The following is a 13,949-nucleotide window of genomic DNA, read 5'->3' as shown; positions in this document are numbered from 1 at the left end:
TAGCACCCCACGCTCCTACTGAATAGTCCAGATCAGGACCTCTTAGCACCCCACACTCCTGCTGTATAGTCCAGATCAGGACCTCTTAGCACCCCACACTCCTACTGAATAGTCCAGATCAGGACCCACCCCACACTCCTACTGAATAGTCCAGATCAGGACCCACCCCACACTCCTACTGAATAGTCCAGATCAGGACCTCTTAGCACCCCACACTCCTACTGAATAGTCCAGATCAGGACCCACCCCACACTCCTACTGTATAGTCCAGATCAGGACCTCTTAGCACCCCACACTCCTACTGAATAGTCCAGATCAGGACCCACCCCACATTCCTACTGAATAGTCCAGATCAGGACCCACCCCACACTCCTACTGAATAGTCCAGATCAGGACCTCTTAGCACCCCACACTCCTACTGAATAGTCCAGATCAGGACCCACCCCACACTCCTACTGAATAGTCCAGATCAGGACCTCTTAGCACCCCACACTCCTACTGAATAGTCCAGATCAGGACCCACCCCACACTCCTACTGTATAGTCCAGATCAGGACCTCTTAGCACCCCACACTCCTACTGAATAGTCCAGATCAGGACCCACCCCACACTCCTACTGAATAGTCCAGATCAGGACCCACCCCACACTCCTACTGAATAGTCCAGATCAGGACCCACCCCACACTCCTACTGAATAGTCCAGATCAGGACCCACCCCACACTCCTACTGAATAGTCCAGATCAGGACCCACCCCACACTCCTACTGAATAGTCCAGATCAGGACCTCTTAGCACCCCACACTCCTACTGAATAGTCCAGATCAGGACCCACCCCACACTCCTGCTGAATAGTCCAGATCAGGACCTCTTAGCACCCCACACTCCTACTGAATAGTCCAGATCAGGACCTCTTAGCACCCCACACTCCTACTGAATAGTCCAGATCAGGACCTCTTAGCACCCCACACTCCTGCTGAATAGTCCAGATCAGGACCTCTCAGCACCCCACACTCCTACTGAATAGTCCAGATCAGGACCTCTTAGCACCCCACACTCCTGCTGAATAGTCCAGATCAGGACCTCTCAGCACCCCACACTCCTACTGAATAGTCCAGATCAGGACCTCTCAGCACCCCACACTCCTGCTGAATAGTCCAGATCAGGACCTCTTAGCACCCCACACTCCTACTGAATAGTCCAGATCAGGACCTCTTAGCACCCCACACTCCTACTGAATAGTCCAGATCAGGACCCACCGCACACTCCTACTGAATAGTCCAGATCAGGACCCACCCCACACTCCTACTGAATAGTCCAGATCAGGACCCACCCCACACTCCTACTGAATAGTCCAGATCAGGACCTCTTAGCACCCCACACTCCTACTGAATAGTCCAGATCAGGACCCACCCCACACTCCTACTGAATAGTCCAGATCAGGACCTCTTAGCACCCCACACTCCTACTGAATAGTCCAGATCAGGACCTCTTAGCACCCCACACTCCTACTGAATAGTCCAGATCAGGACCCACCCCACACTCCTACTGTATAGTCCAGATCAGGACCTCTTAGCACCCCACACTCCTGCTGAATAGTCCAGATCAGGACCTCTTAGCACCCCACACTCCTACTGAATAGTCCAGATCAGGACCTCTTAGCACCCCACACTCCTCCTGAATAGTCCAGATCAGGACCTCTTAGCACCCCACACTCCTACTGAATAGTCCAGATCAGGACCCACCCCACACTCCTACTGAATAGTCCAGATCAGGACCTCTTAGCACCCCACACTCCTACTGAATAGTCCAGATCAGGACCCACCCCACACTCCTACTGAATAGTCCAGATCAGGACCTCTTAGCACCCCACACTCCTGCTGAATAGTCCAGATCAGGACCTCTTAGCACCCCACACTCCTACTGAATAGTCCAGATCAGGACCCACCCCACACTCCTACTGAATAGTCCAGATCAGGACCTCTTAGCACCCCACACTCCTACTGAATAGTCCAGATCAGGACCTCTTAGCACCCCACACTCCTACTGAATAGTCCAGATCAGGACCCACCCCACACTCCTACTGAATAGTCCAGATCAGGACCTCTTAGCACCCCACACTCCTACTGAATAGTCCAGATCAGGACCTCTTAGCACCCCACACTCCTACTGAATAGTCCAGATCAGGACCTCTTAGCACCCCACACTCCTACTGAATAGTCCAGATCAGGACCTCTTAGCACCCCACACTCCTACTGAATAGTCCAGATCAGGACCTCTTAGCACCCCACACTCCTACTGAATAGTCCAGATCAGGACCTCTTAGCACCCCACACTCCTACTGAATAGTCCAGATCAGGACCTCTTAGCACCCCACACTCCTACTGAATAGTCCAGATCAGGACCTCTTAGCACCCCACACTCCTACTGAATAGTCCAGATCAGGACCCACCCCACACTCCTACTGAATAGTCCAGATCAGGACCTCTTAGCACCCCACACTCCTACTGAATAGTCCAGATCAGGACCTCTTAGCACCCCACACTCCTACTGAATAGTCCAGATCAGGACCTCTCAGCACCCCACACTCCTACTGAATAGTCCAGATCAGGACCTCTTAGCACCCCACACTCCTACTGAATAGTCCAGATCAGGACCTCTTAGCACCCCACACTCCTACTGAATAGTCCAGATCAGGACCTCTTAGCACCCCACACTCCTACTGAATAGTCCAGATCAGGACCTCTTAGCACCCCACACTCCTACTGAATAGTCCAGATCAGGACCTCTTAGCACCCCACACTCCTACTGAATAGTCCAGATCAGGACCTCTTAGCACCCCACACTCCTACTGAATAGTCCAGATCAGGACCCACCCCACACTCCTACTGAATAGTCCAGATCAGGACCCACCCCACACTCCTACTGAATAGTCCAGATCAGGACCTCTTAGCACCCCACACTCCTGCTGAATAGTCCAGATCAGGACCTCTTAGCACCCCACACTCCTACTGAATAGTCCAGATCAGGACCCACCCCACACTCCTACTGAATAGTCCAGATCAGGACCTCTTAGCACCCCACACTCCTGCTGAATAGTCCAGATCAGGACCTCTTAGCACCCCACACTCCTACTGAATAGTCCAGATCAGGACCTCTTAGCACCCCACACTCCTACTGAATAGTCCAGATCAGGACCCACCCCACACTCCTACTGAATAGTCCAGATCAGGACCTCTTAGCACCCCACACTCCTACTGAATAGTCCAGATCAGGACCTCTTAGCACCCCACACTCCTACTGAATAGTCCAGATCAGGACCCACCCCACACTCCTACTGAATAGTCCAGATCAGGACCTCTTAGCACCCCACACTCCTACTGAATAGTCCAGATCAGGACCTCTTAGCACCCCACACTCCTACTGAATAGTCCAGATCAGGACCTCTCAGCACCCCACACTCCTACTGAATAGTCCAGATCAGGACCTCTTAGCACCCCACACTCCTACTGAATAGTCCAGATCAGGACCTCTTAGCACCCCACACTCCTACTGAATAGTCCAGATCAGGACCTCTTAGCACCCCACACTCCTACTGAATAGTCCAGATCAGGACCTCTTAGCACCCCACACTCCTACTGAATAGTCCAGATCAGGACCTCTTAGCACCCCACACTCCTACTGAATAGTCCAGATCAGGACCTCTTAGCACCCCACACTCCTACTGAATAGTCCAGATCAGGACCTCTTAGCACCCCACACTCCTACTGAATAGTCCAGATCAGGACCTCTTAGCACCCCACACTCCTACTGAATAGTCCAGATCAGGACCTCTTAGCACCCCACACTCCTACTGAATAGTCCAGATCAGGACCTCTTAGCACCCCACACTCCTACTGAATAGTCCAGATCAGGACCTCTTAGCACCCCACACTCCTACTGAATAGTCCAGATCAGGACCTCTCAGCACCCCACACTCCTACTGAATAGTCCAGATCAGGACCTCTTAGCACCCCACACTCCTACTGAATAGTCCAGATCAGGACCTCTTAGCACCCCACACTCCTACTGAATAGTCCAGATCAGGACCCAGCCCCACACTCCTACTGAATAGTCCAGATCAGGACCTCTTAGCACCCCACACTCCTACTGAATAGTCCAGATCAGGACCTCTTAGCACCCCACACTCCTACTGAATAGTCCAGATCAGGACCTCTTAGCACCCCACACTCCTACTGAATAGTCCAGATCAGGACCCACCCCACACTCCTACTGAATAGTCCAGATCAGGACCCACCCCACACTCCTACTGAATAGTCCAGATCAGGACCCACCCCACACTCCTACTGAATAGTCCAGATCAGGACCCACCCCACACTCCTACTGAATAGTCCAGATCAGGACCTCAGCCCCCACACTCCTACTGAATAGTCCAGATCAGGACCTCTTAGCACCCCACACTCCTACTGAATAGTCCAGATCAGGACCTCTTAGCACCCCACACTCCTACTGAATAGTCCAGATCAGGACCCACCCCACACTCCTACTGAATAGTCCAGATCAGGACCTCTTAGCACCCCACACTCCTACTGAATAGTCCAGATCAGGACCTCTTAGCACCCCACACTCCTACTGAATAGTCCAGATCAGGACCTCTTAGCACCCCACACTCCTACTGAATAGTCCAGATCAGGACCCACCCCACACTCCTACTGAATAGTCCAGATCAGGACCCACCCCACACTCCTACTGAATAGTCCAGATCAGGACCTCTTAGCACCCCACACTCCTACTGAATAGTCCAGATCAGGACCTCTTAGCACCCCACACTCCTACTGAATAGTCCAGATCAGGACCTCTTAGCACCCCACACTCCTACTGAATAGTCCAGATCAGGACCTCTTAGCACCCCACACTCCTACTGAATAGTCCAGATCAGGACCTCTTAGCACCCCACACTCCTACTGAATAGTCCAGATCAGGACCTCTCTAGCACCCCACACTCCTACTGAATAGTCCAGATCAGGACCTCTTAGCACCCCACACTCCTACTGAATAGTCCAGATCAGGACCTCTTAGCACCCCACACTCCTACTGAATAGTCCAGATCAGGACCTCTTAGCACCCCACACTCCTACTGAATAGTCCAGATCAGGACCTCTTAGCACCCCACACTCCTACTGAATAGTCCAGATCAGGACCTCTTAGCACCCCACACTCCTACTGAATAGTCCAGATCAGGACCTCTTAGCACCCCACACTCCTACTGAATAGTCCAGATCAGGACCCTAGCCCCCACACTCCTACTGAATAGTCCAGATCAGGACCTCTTAGCACCCCACACTCCTACTGAATAGTCCAGATCAGGACCTCTTAGCACCCCACACTCCTACTGAATAGTCCAGATCAGGACCTCTTAGCACCCCACACTCCTACTGAATAGTCCAGATCAGGACCTCTTAGCACCCCACACTCCTACTGAATAGTCCAGATCAGGACCTCTTAGCACCCCACACTCCTACTGAATAGTCCAGATCAGGACCTCTTAGCACCCCACACTCCTACTGAATAGTCCAGATCAGGACCTCTTAGCACCCCACACTCCTACTGAATAGTCCAGATCAGGACCTCTTAGCACCCCACACTCCTACTGAATAGTCCAGATCAGGACCTCTTAGCACCCCACACTCCTACTGAATAGTCCAGATCAGGACCTCTAGCACCCCACACTCCTACTGAATAGTCCAGATCAGGACCTCTTAGCACCCCACACTCCTACTGAATAGTCCAGATCAGGACCTCTTAGCACCCCACACTCCTACTGAATAGTCCAGATCAGGACCTCTTAGCACCCCACACTCCTACTGAATAGTCCAGATCAGGACCTCTTAGCACCCCACACTCCTACTGAATAGTCCAGATCAGGACCTCTTAGCACCCCACACTCCTACTGAATAGTCCAGATCAGGACCTCTTAGCACCCCACACTCCTACTGAATAGTCCAGATCAGGACCTCTTAGCACCCCACACTCCTACTGAATAGTCCAGATCAGGACCTCTTAGCACCCCACACTCCTACTGAATAGTCCAGATCAGGACCTCTTAGCACCCCACACTCCTACTGAATAGTCCAGATCAGGACCTCTTAGCACCCCACACTCCTACTGAATAGTCCAGATCAGGACCTCTTAGCACCCCACACTCCTACTGAATAGTCCAGATCAGGACCTCTTAGCACCCCACACTCCTACTGAATAGTCCAGATCAGGACCTCTTAGCACCCCACACTCCTACTGAATAGTCCAGATCAGGACCTCTTAGCACCCCACACTCCTACTGAATAGTCCAGATCAGGACCTCTTAGCACCCCACACTCCTACTGAATAGTCCAGATCAGGACCTCTTAGCACCCCACACTCCTACTGAATAGTCCAGATCAGGACCTCTTAGCACCCCACACTCCTACTGAATAGTCCAGATCAGGACCTCTTAGCACCCCACACTCCTACTGAATAGTCCAGATCAGGACCTCTTAGCACCCCACACTCCTACTGAATAGTCCAGATCAGGACCTCTTAGCACCCCACACTCCTACTGAATAGTCCAGATCAGGACCTCTTAGCACCCCACACTCCTACTGAATAGTCCAGATCAGGACCTCTTAGCACCCCACACTCCTACTGAATAGTCCAGATCAGGACCTCTTAGCACCCCACACTCCTACTGAATAGTCCAGATCAGGACCTCTTAGCACCCCACACTCCTACTGAATAGTCCAGATCAGGACCTCTTAGCACCCCACACTCCTACTGAATAGTCCAGATCAGGACCTCTTAGCACCCCACACTCCTACTGAATAGTCCAGATCAGGACCTCTTAGCACCCCACACTCCTACTGAATAGTCCAGATCAGGACCTCTTAGCACCCCACACTCCTACTGAATAGTCCAGATCAGGACCTCTTAGCACCCCACACTCCTACTGAATAGTCCAGATCAGGACCTCTTAGCACCCCACACTCCTACTGAATAGTCCAGATCAGGACCTCTTAGCACCCCACACTCCTACTGAATAGTCCAGATCAGGACCTCTTAGCACCCCACACTCCTACTGAATAGTCCAGATCAGGACCTCTTAGCACCCCACACTCCTACTGAATAGTCCAGATCAGGACCTCTTAGCACCCCACACTCCTACTGAATAGTCCAGATCAGGACCCACCCCACACTCCTACTGAATAGTCCAGATCAGGACCCACCCCACACTCCTACTGAATAGTCCAGATCAGGACCCACCCCACACTCCTACTGAATAGTCCAGATCAGGACCCACCCCACACTCCTACTGAATAGTCCAGATCAGGACCCACCCCACACTCCTACTGAATAGTCCAGATCAGGACCTCTTAGCACCCCACACTCCTACTGAATAGTCCAGATCAGGACCTCTTAGCACCCCACACTCCTACTGAATAGTCCAGATCAGGACCTCTTAGCACCCCACACTCCTACTGAATAGTCCAGATCAGGACCTCTTAGCACCCCACACTCCTACTGAATAGTCCAGATCAGGACCTCTTAGCACCCCACACTCCTACTGAATAGTCCAGATCAGGACCCACCCCACACTCCTACTGAATAGTCCAGATCAGGACCCACCCCACACTCCTACTGAATAGTCCAGATCAGGACCTCTTAGCACCCCACACTCCTACTGAATAGTCCAGATCAGGACCTCTTAGCACCCCACACTCCTACTGAATAGTCCAGATCAGGACCTCTTAGCACCCCACACTCCTACTGAATAGTCCAGATCAGGACCTCTTAGCACCCCACACTCCTACTGAATAGTCCAGATCAGGACCTCTTAGCACCCCACACTCCTACTGAATAGTCCAGATCAGGACCCACCCCACACTCCTACTGAATAGTCCAGATCAGGACCTCTTAGCACCCCACACTCCTACTGAATAGTCCAGATCAGGACCTCTTAGCACCCCACACTCCTACTGAATAGTCCAGATCAGGACCCACCCCACACTCCTACTGAATAGTCCAGATCAGGACCTCTTAGCACCCCACACTCCTACTGAATAGTCCAGATCAGGACCTCTTAGCACCCCACACTCCTACTGAATAGTCCAGATCAGGACCTCTTAGCACCCCACACTCCTACTGAATAGTCCAGATCAGGACCCACCCCACACTCCTACTGAATAGTCCAGATCAGGACCTCTTAGCACCCCACACTCCTACTGAATAGTCCAGATCAGGACCTCTTGCACCCCACACTCCTACTGAATAGTCCAGATCAGGACCTCTTAGCACCCCACACTCCTACTGAATAGTCCAGATCAGGACCTCTTAGCACCCCACACTCCTACTGAATAGTCCAGATCAGGACCTCTTAGCACCCCACACTCCTACTGAATAGTCCAGATCAGGACCTCTTAGCACCCCACACTCCTACTGAATAGTCCAGATCAGGACCTCTTAGCACCCCACACTCCTACTGAATAGTCCAGATCAGGACCTCTTAGCACCCCACACTCCTACTGAATAGTCCAGATCAGGACCTCTTAGCACCCCACACTCCTACTGAATAGTCCAGATCAGGACCTCTCAGCACCCCACACTCCTACTGAATAGTCCAGATCAGGACCTCTTAGCACCCCACACTCCTACTGAATAGTCCAGATCAGGACCCACCCCACACTCCTACTGAATAGTCCAGATCAGGACCTCTTAGCACCCCACACTCCTACTGAATAGTCCAGATCAGGACCTCTTAGCACCCCACACTCCTACTGAATAGTCCAGATCAGGACCTCTTAGCACCCCACACTCCTACTGAATAGTCCAGATCAGGACCTCTTAGCACCCCACACTCCTACTGAATAGTCCAGATCAGGACCTCTTAGCACCCCACACTCCTACTGAATAGTCCAGATCAGGACCTCTTAGCACCCCACACTCCTACTGAATAGTCCAGATCAGGACCTCTTAGCACCCCACACTCCTACTGAATAGTCCAGATCAGGACCTCTTAGCACCCCACACTCCTACTGAATAGTCCAGATCAGGACCTCTTAGCACCCCACACTCCTACTGAATAGTCCAGATCAGGACCTCTTAGCACCCCACACTCCTACTGAATAGTCCAGATCAGGACCTCTTAGCACCCCACACTCCTACTGAATAGTCCAGATCAGGACCTCTTAGCACCCCACACTCCTACTGAATAGTCCAGATCAGGACCTCTTAGCACCCCACACTCCTACTGAATAGTCCAGATCAGGACCTCTTAGCACCCCACACTCCTACTGAATAGTCCAGATCAGGACCTCTTAGCACCCCACACTCCTACTGAATAGTCCAGATCAGGACCTCTTAGCACCCCACACTCCTACTGAATAGTCCAGATCAGGACCTCTTAGCACCCCACACTCCTACTGAATAGTCCAGATCAGGACCTCTTAGCACCCCACACTCCTACTGAATAGTCCAGATCAGGACCTCTTAGCACCCCACACTCCTACTGAATAGTCCAGATCAGGACCTCTTAGCACCCCACACTCCTACTGAATAGTCCAGATCAGGACCTCTTAGCACCCCACACTCCTACTGAATAGTCCAGATCAGGACCTCTTAGCACCCCACACTCCTACTGAATAGTCCAGATCAGGACCTCTTAGCACCCCACACTCCTACTGAATAGTCCAGATCAGGACCTCTTAGCACCCCACACTCCTACTGAATAGTCCAGATCAGGACCTCTTAGCACCCCACACTCCTACTGAATAGTCCAGATCAGGACCTCTTAGCACCCCACACTCCTACTGAATAGTCCAGATCAGGACCTCTTAGCACCCCACACTCCTACTGAATAGTCCAGATCAGGACCTCTTAGCACCCCACACTCCTACTGAATAGTCCAGATCAGGACCTCTTAGCACCCCACACTCCTACTGAATAGTCCAGATCAGGACCTCTTAGCACCCCACACTCCTACTGAATAGTCCAGATCAGGACCTCTTAGCACCCCACACTCCTACTGAATAGTCCAGATCAGGACCCAGCCCCCACACTCCTACTGAATAGTCCAGATCAGGACCTCTTAGCACCCCACACTCCTACTGAATAGTCCAGATCAGGACCTCTTAGCACCCCACACTCCTACTGAATAGTCCAGATCAGGACCTCTTAGCACCCCACACTCCTACTGAATAGTCCAGATCAGGACCTCTTAGCACCCCACACTCCTACTGAATAGTCCAGATCAGGACCCACCCCACACTCCTGCTGAATAGTCCAGATCAGGACCTCTTAGCACCCCACACTCCTACTGAATAGTCCAGATCAGGACCTCTTAGCCCCCACACTCCTACTGAATAGTCCAGATCAGGACCCACCCCACACTCCTACTGAATAGTCCAGATCAGGACCTCTTAGCACCCCACACTCCTACTGAATAGTCCAGATCAGGACCTCTTAGCACCCCACACTCCTACTGAATAGTCCAGATCAGGACCTCTTAGCACCCCACACTCCTACTGAATAGTCCAGATCAGGACCTCTTAGCACCCCACACTCCTACTGAATAGTCCAGATCAGGACCTCTTCAGCACCCCACACTCCTACTGAATAGTCCAGATCAGGACCCACCCCACACTCCTTGGTACCTAGTTTTCTAAAATGCATTTTTTGTGGAGGTTTTTTGGTTGCTCATTAGTCTCCATCTTTTACACTAATTGACAGCACATAATAACATGTTCTGCAGGTCTTCTTCAGTTTTTTTCCATTAAAATAATATCCTCAGCATAGAGTCGTGGAAAAAGTAACCAATTGTCATACTTGAGTAAAAGTAAAGATACCTTAATAGAAAATTACTCAATTGAAAGTCACCCAGTAAAATACTACTTGAGTAAAAGTATTAGGTTTTAAATATACTTAAGTATCAAAAGTAAATGTATAAGTCATTTAAAATTCCTTATATTAAACAAACCAGACGGCACAAGTGTTATTTTTTTTTTTTAATTACGGATAGCCAGGGGCACACTCCAACACTCACATCATTTACAAACGAAGCATTTGTGTTTAGTGAGTCCACCAGATCAGAGGCAGTAGGGATGACCAGGGATGTTCTCTGTTTAGTGAGTCCTCCAGATCAGAGGCAGTAGGGATGACCAGGGATGTTCTCTGTTTAGTGAGTCCTCCAGATCAGAGGCAGTAGGGATGACCAGGGATGTTCTCTGTTTAGTGAGTCCTCCAGATCAGAGGCAGTAGGGATGACCAGGGATGTTCTCTTGATAAGTGTGTGAATTGGACCATTTTCTGTCCTGCTAAGCATTCAAAATTTAACAAGTACTTTTGGCTGTCAAGGAAAATGTAAGGAGTAAAAAGTGATTTTTTTTTTTTCTTTAGGAATGTAGTGAAGTAAGAATAGTCCAAATATAAATAGTAGAGTACAGATACTACTTAAGTAAAAATACTTTAAAGTACTACTTAAATACTTTACACCACTGTCAGCATATAGTAGGATGCTTAGCATTTCATCATATCTTACACCAATATTTAACTGTTTCATTTATTTTGCCAAATCATTAATAAACATCATTTCAGCAAGTAGAGCTTTTTGGGAGGTGCTTCTACATTTGCATTGCTTGCTGTTTGGGGTATTAGGCTGGGTTTCTGTATAAGCACTTTGTGACATCTGATGTAGAAAGGGCTTTATAAATACATTTGATTGCTTTGTTGATTTTACACCCAAGGGTGTGGGAAACCACTCTGTACGATATTCATTGCTTTGTAGAGACTGATAACTGATGCGTGATAACATTTCCCATCAAACCATGTCTTTATCAAACTTCTGTGTTTCAGGTGTGGGAACTAGGAACTACTACAGGAAGATGGGTTATGAGCTGGAGGGACCGTATATGGTGAAACACCTGGAGGTGTGTCTGTAGACGGACTTGGGAATGAACCTGTTTTTACTATCATTGTTTTACCAAGACACACACACACACACACACACACACACACACATATATTTATTTGTTACTAGTACATGATTGTTACTCTGGAGACGCTACAGAGTACATGAATGACAGTACATGAATCACTCTTGTTTTAGTTATGCTTGTGGTATCAGTGAATAGGTCAGTTTGGAGGAAGCTGATATAGATCAGAGTGCGTACAGCATAAGAGTCTAAACTCGCCTTGATGGACCAGTTGTCTGTGCGTCCTCGATAATTTATTAAGCCGTAGTTCAGGAATACTTTGTGAGTCTCCTCCAGCTTCATGAGATAACGAGGAGGCTGTTCAGCTTCATGTTTTTAGTTCATCATGTCATCAGCGAGTTGAGGAAGACCACCAGTATGACTCGTCGTTCATTAACAGACTTGGCGCTGTATAATTGGGCAGTCAGTGGGGAAAGTCCTCTCTCTCGCTGAACAGATGTTTTATATGGCAGGAAATGGAATAATAGTGTTGCATACGTTTATTTTTAAACCCTCTGTTAATCCTATCCCATCTTTTCCTGTTTTGTTTTTATTTACAACAAATGTTACTTTTGTTTTGGTGTTCCCTTTCACTGCTCTGAAAGCTGTTTTGGTTTCATGGAATAAAATATTTAAGTTATATAGTTTCAACTGTCACTTTTTGCCCTTGCTTTGTTATTGAATGTGTTTACTCTTGATAAGAGCTTCTGCTAAATGAAAAAAAATAAAAAATAGACAAATGTACTTGTCTGTCAGAGAATGCCTGTGTTGATAAGATAAACATGTTTCTAATTATACTGCATGAGTTTCCAGTCAAAAACAGAGTAGAGAAATATAAACTAAAGAATAGAACATTTTAAACAAAAATCAGCCTTTGTCTCTGACTCTGAAAAGCCATTTGAGGTAAAATAGCTGCCTCTGTCACCATGGCAGCACTTCCTATGATGATGATGATGATGTTCTAGAATCTAGAGTAGCCTATCAGAGGTTGTGTTCCTCAGGAGACCCCATATGATGAGTACTCTGATGGTTTTTACTGCTTCATTTGACACACGGAGCCAGTCCAATTACATCTCTATCGGTCTTCAGTCAACTGAGCACTGACTGAGTGGCCCACTGACTGCATCCCAAATGGCATCTTATTCCCTATATAGTGCACTACTATGGCTAACAAACAACTGACCCTCTTTGTAACTGTGAATCCTCTTTTCATGTGGAGACCATGGGCACGTTTAAGTGGTAAGGCCAAAGCAGCCGGCTGTAGACGAAAGTGGAGGAGTGAATTCGGGGGAGGTTCGTACTCTTGCTGCTGGTGATTCTGTGATCCACCTCTACGCAGACGACACCATTCTGTATACTTCTGGCCCTTCTTTGGACACTGTGTTAACTAACCTCCAGACGAGCTTCAATGCCATACAACTCTCCTTCCGTGGCCTCCAACTGCTCTTAAATGCAAGTAAAACTAAATGCATGCTCTTCAACCGATCAATGCCTGCACCTGCCCGCCCGTCCAGCATCACTACTCTGGGACGGCTCTGACTTAGAATATGTGGATAACTACAAATACCTAGGTGTCTGGTTAGACTGTAAGCTCTCCTTCCAGACTCACATCAAGCATCTCCAATCCAAAATTAAATCCAGAATCGGCTTCCTATTTCGCAACAAAGCATCCTTCACTCATGCTGCCAAACATACCCTCGTAAAACTGACCATCCTACCGATCCTTGACTTCGGCGATGTCATTTATAAAATAGCCTCCAACACTCTACTCAGCAAATTGGATGTAGTCTATCACAGTGCCATCCGTTTTGTCACCAAGGCCCCATATACTACCCACCACTACGACCTGTATGCTCTCGTTGACTGGCCCTCGCTTCATACTCATCGCCAAACCCACTGGCTCCAGGTCATCTACAAGTCTCTGCTAGGTAAAGCCCCGCCTTATCTCAGCTCA

The 13,949-nt window shown here is 49.1% G+C and overlaps 1 protein-coding gene across 1 annotated transcript in view; it reads left to right on the top strand.

Annotated features, from left to right (window-relative positions):
• elp3 (elongator acetyltransferase complex subunit 3) overlaps window positions 1-12,635 on the top strand; it is a 47,066-nt gene extending 34,431 nt beyond the window's left edge. The window contains exon 14 of the mRNA XM_014206187.2: window positions 11,877-12,635. Within this exon, the coding sequence (XP_014061662.1) occupies window positions 11,877-11,962 (86 nt within the window). The 3' untranslated portion in view covers window positions 11,963-12,635. The remainder of the gene's footprint in view (window positions 1-11,876) is intronic.
• Window positions 12,636-13,949: the final 1,314 nt, after the last annotated feature.

The sequence above is a fragment of the Salmo salar genome, chromosome 06 (genome assembly GCF_965601325.2).
Source record: "Salmo salar chromosome 06, fSalSal1, whole genome shotgun sequence".
NCBI lineage: Eukaryota > Metazoa > Chordata > Actinopteri > Salmoniformes > Salmonidae > Salmo > Salmo salar.
The sequence above is the reverse complement of the archived record's forward strand: the minus strand, read 5'-3'. Positions and strand labels throughout refer to the sequence as shown.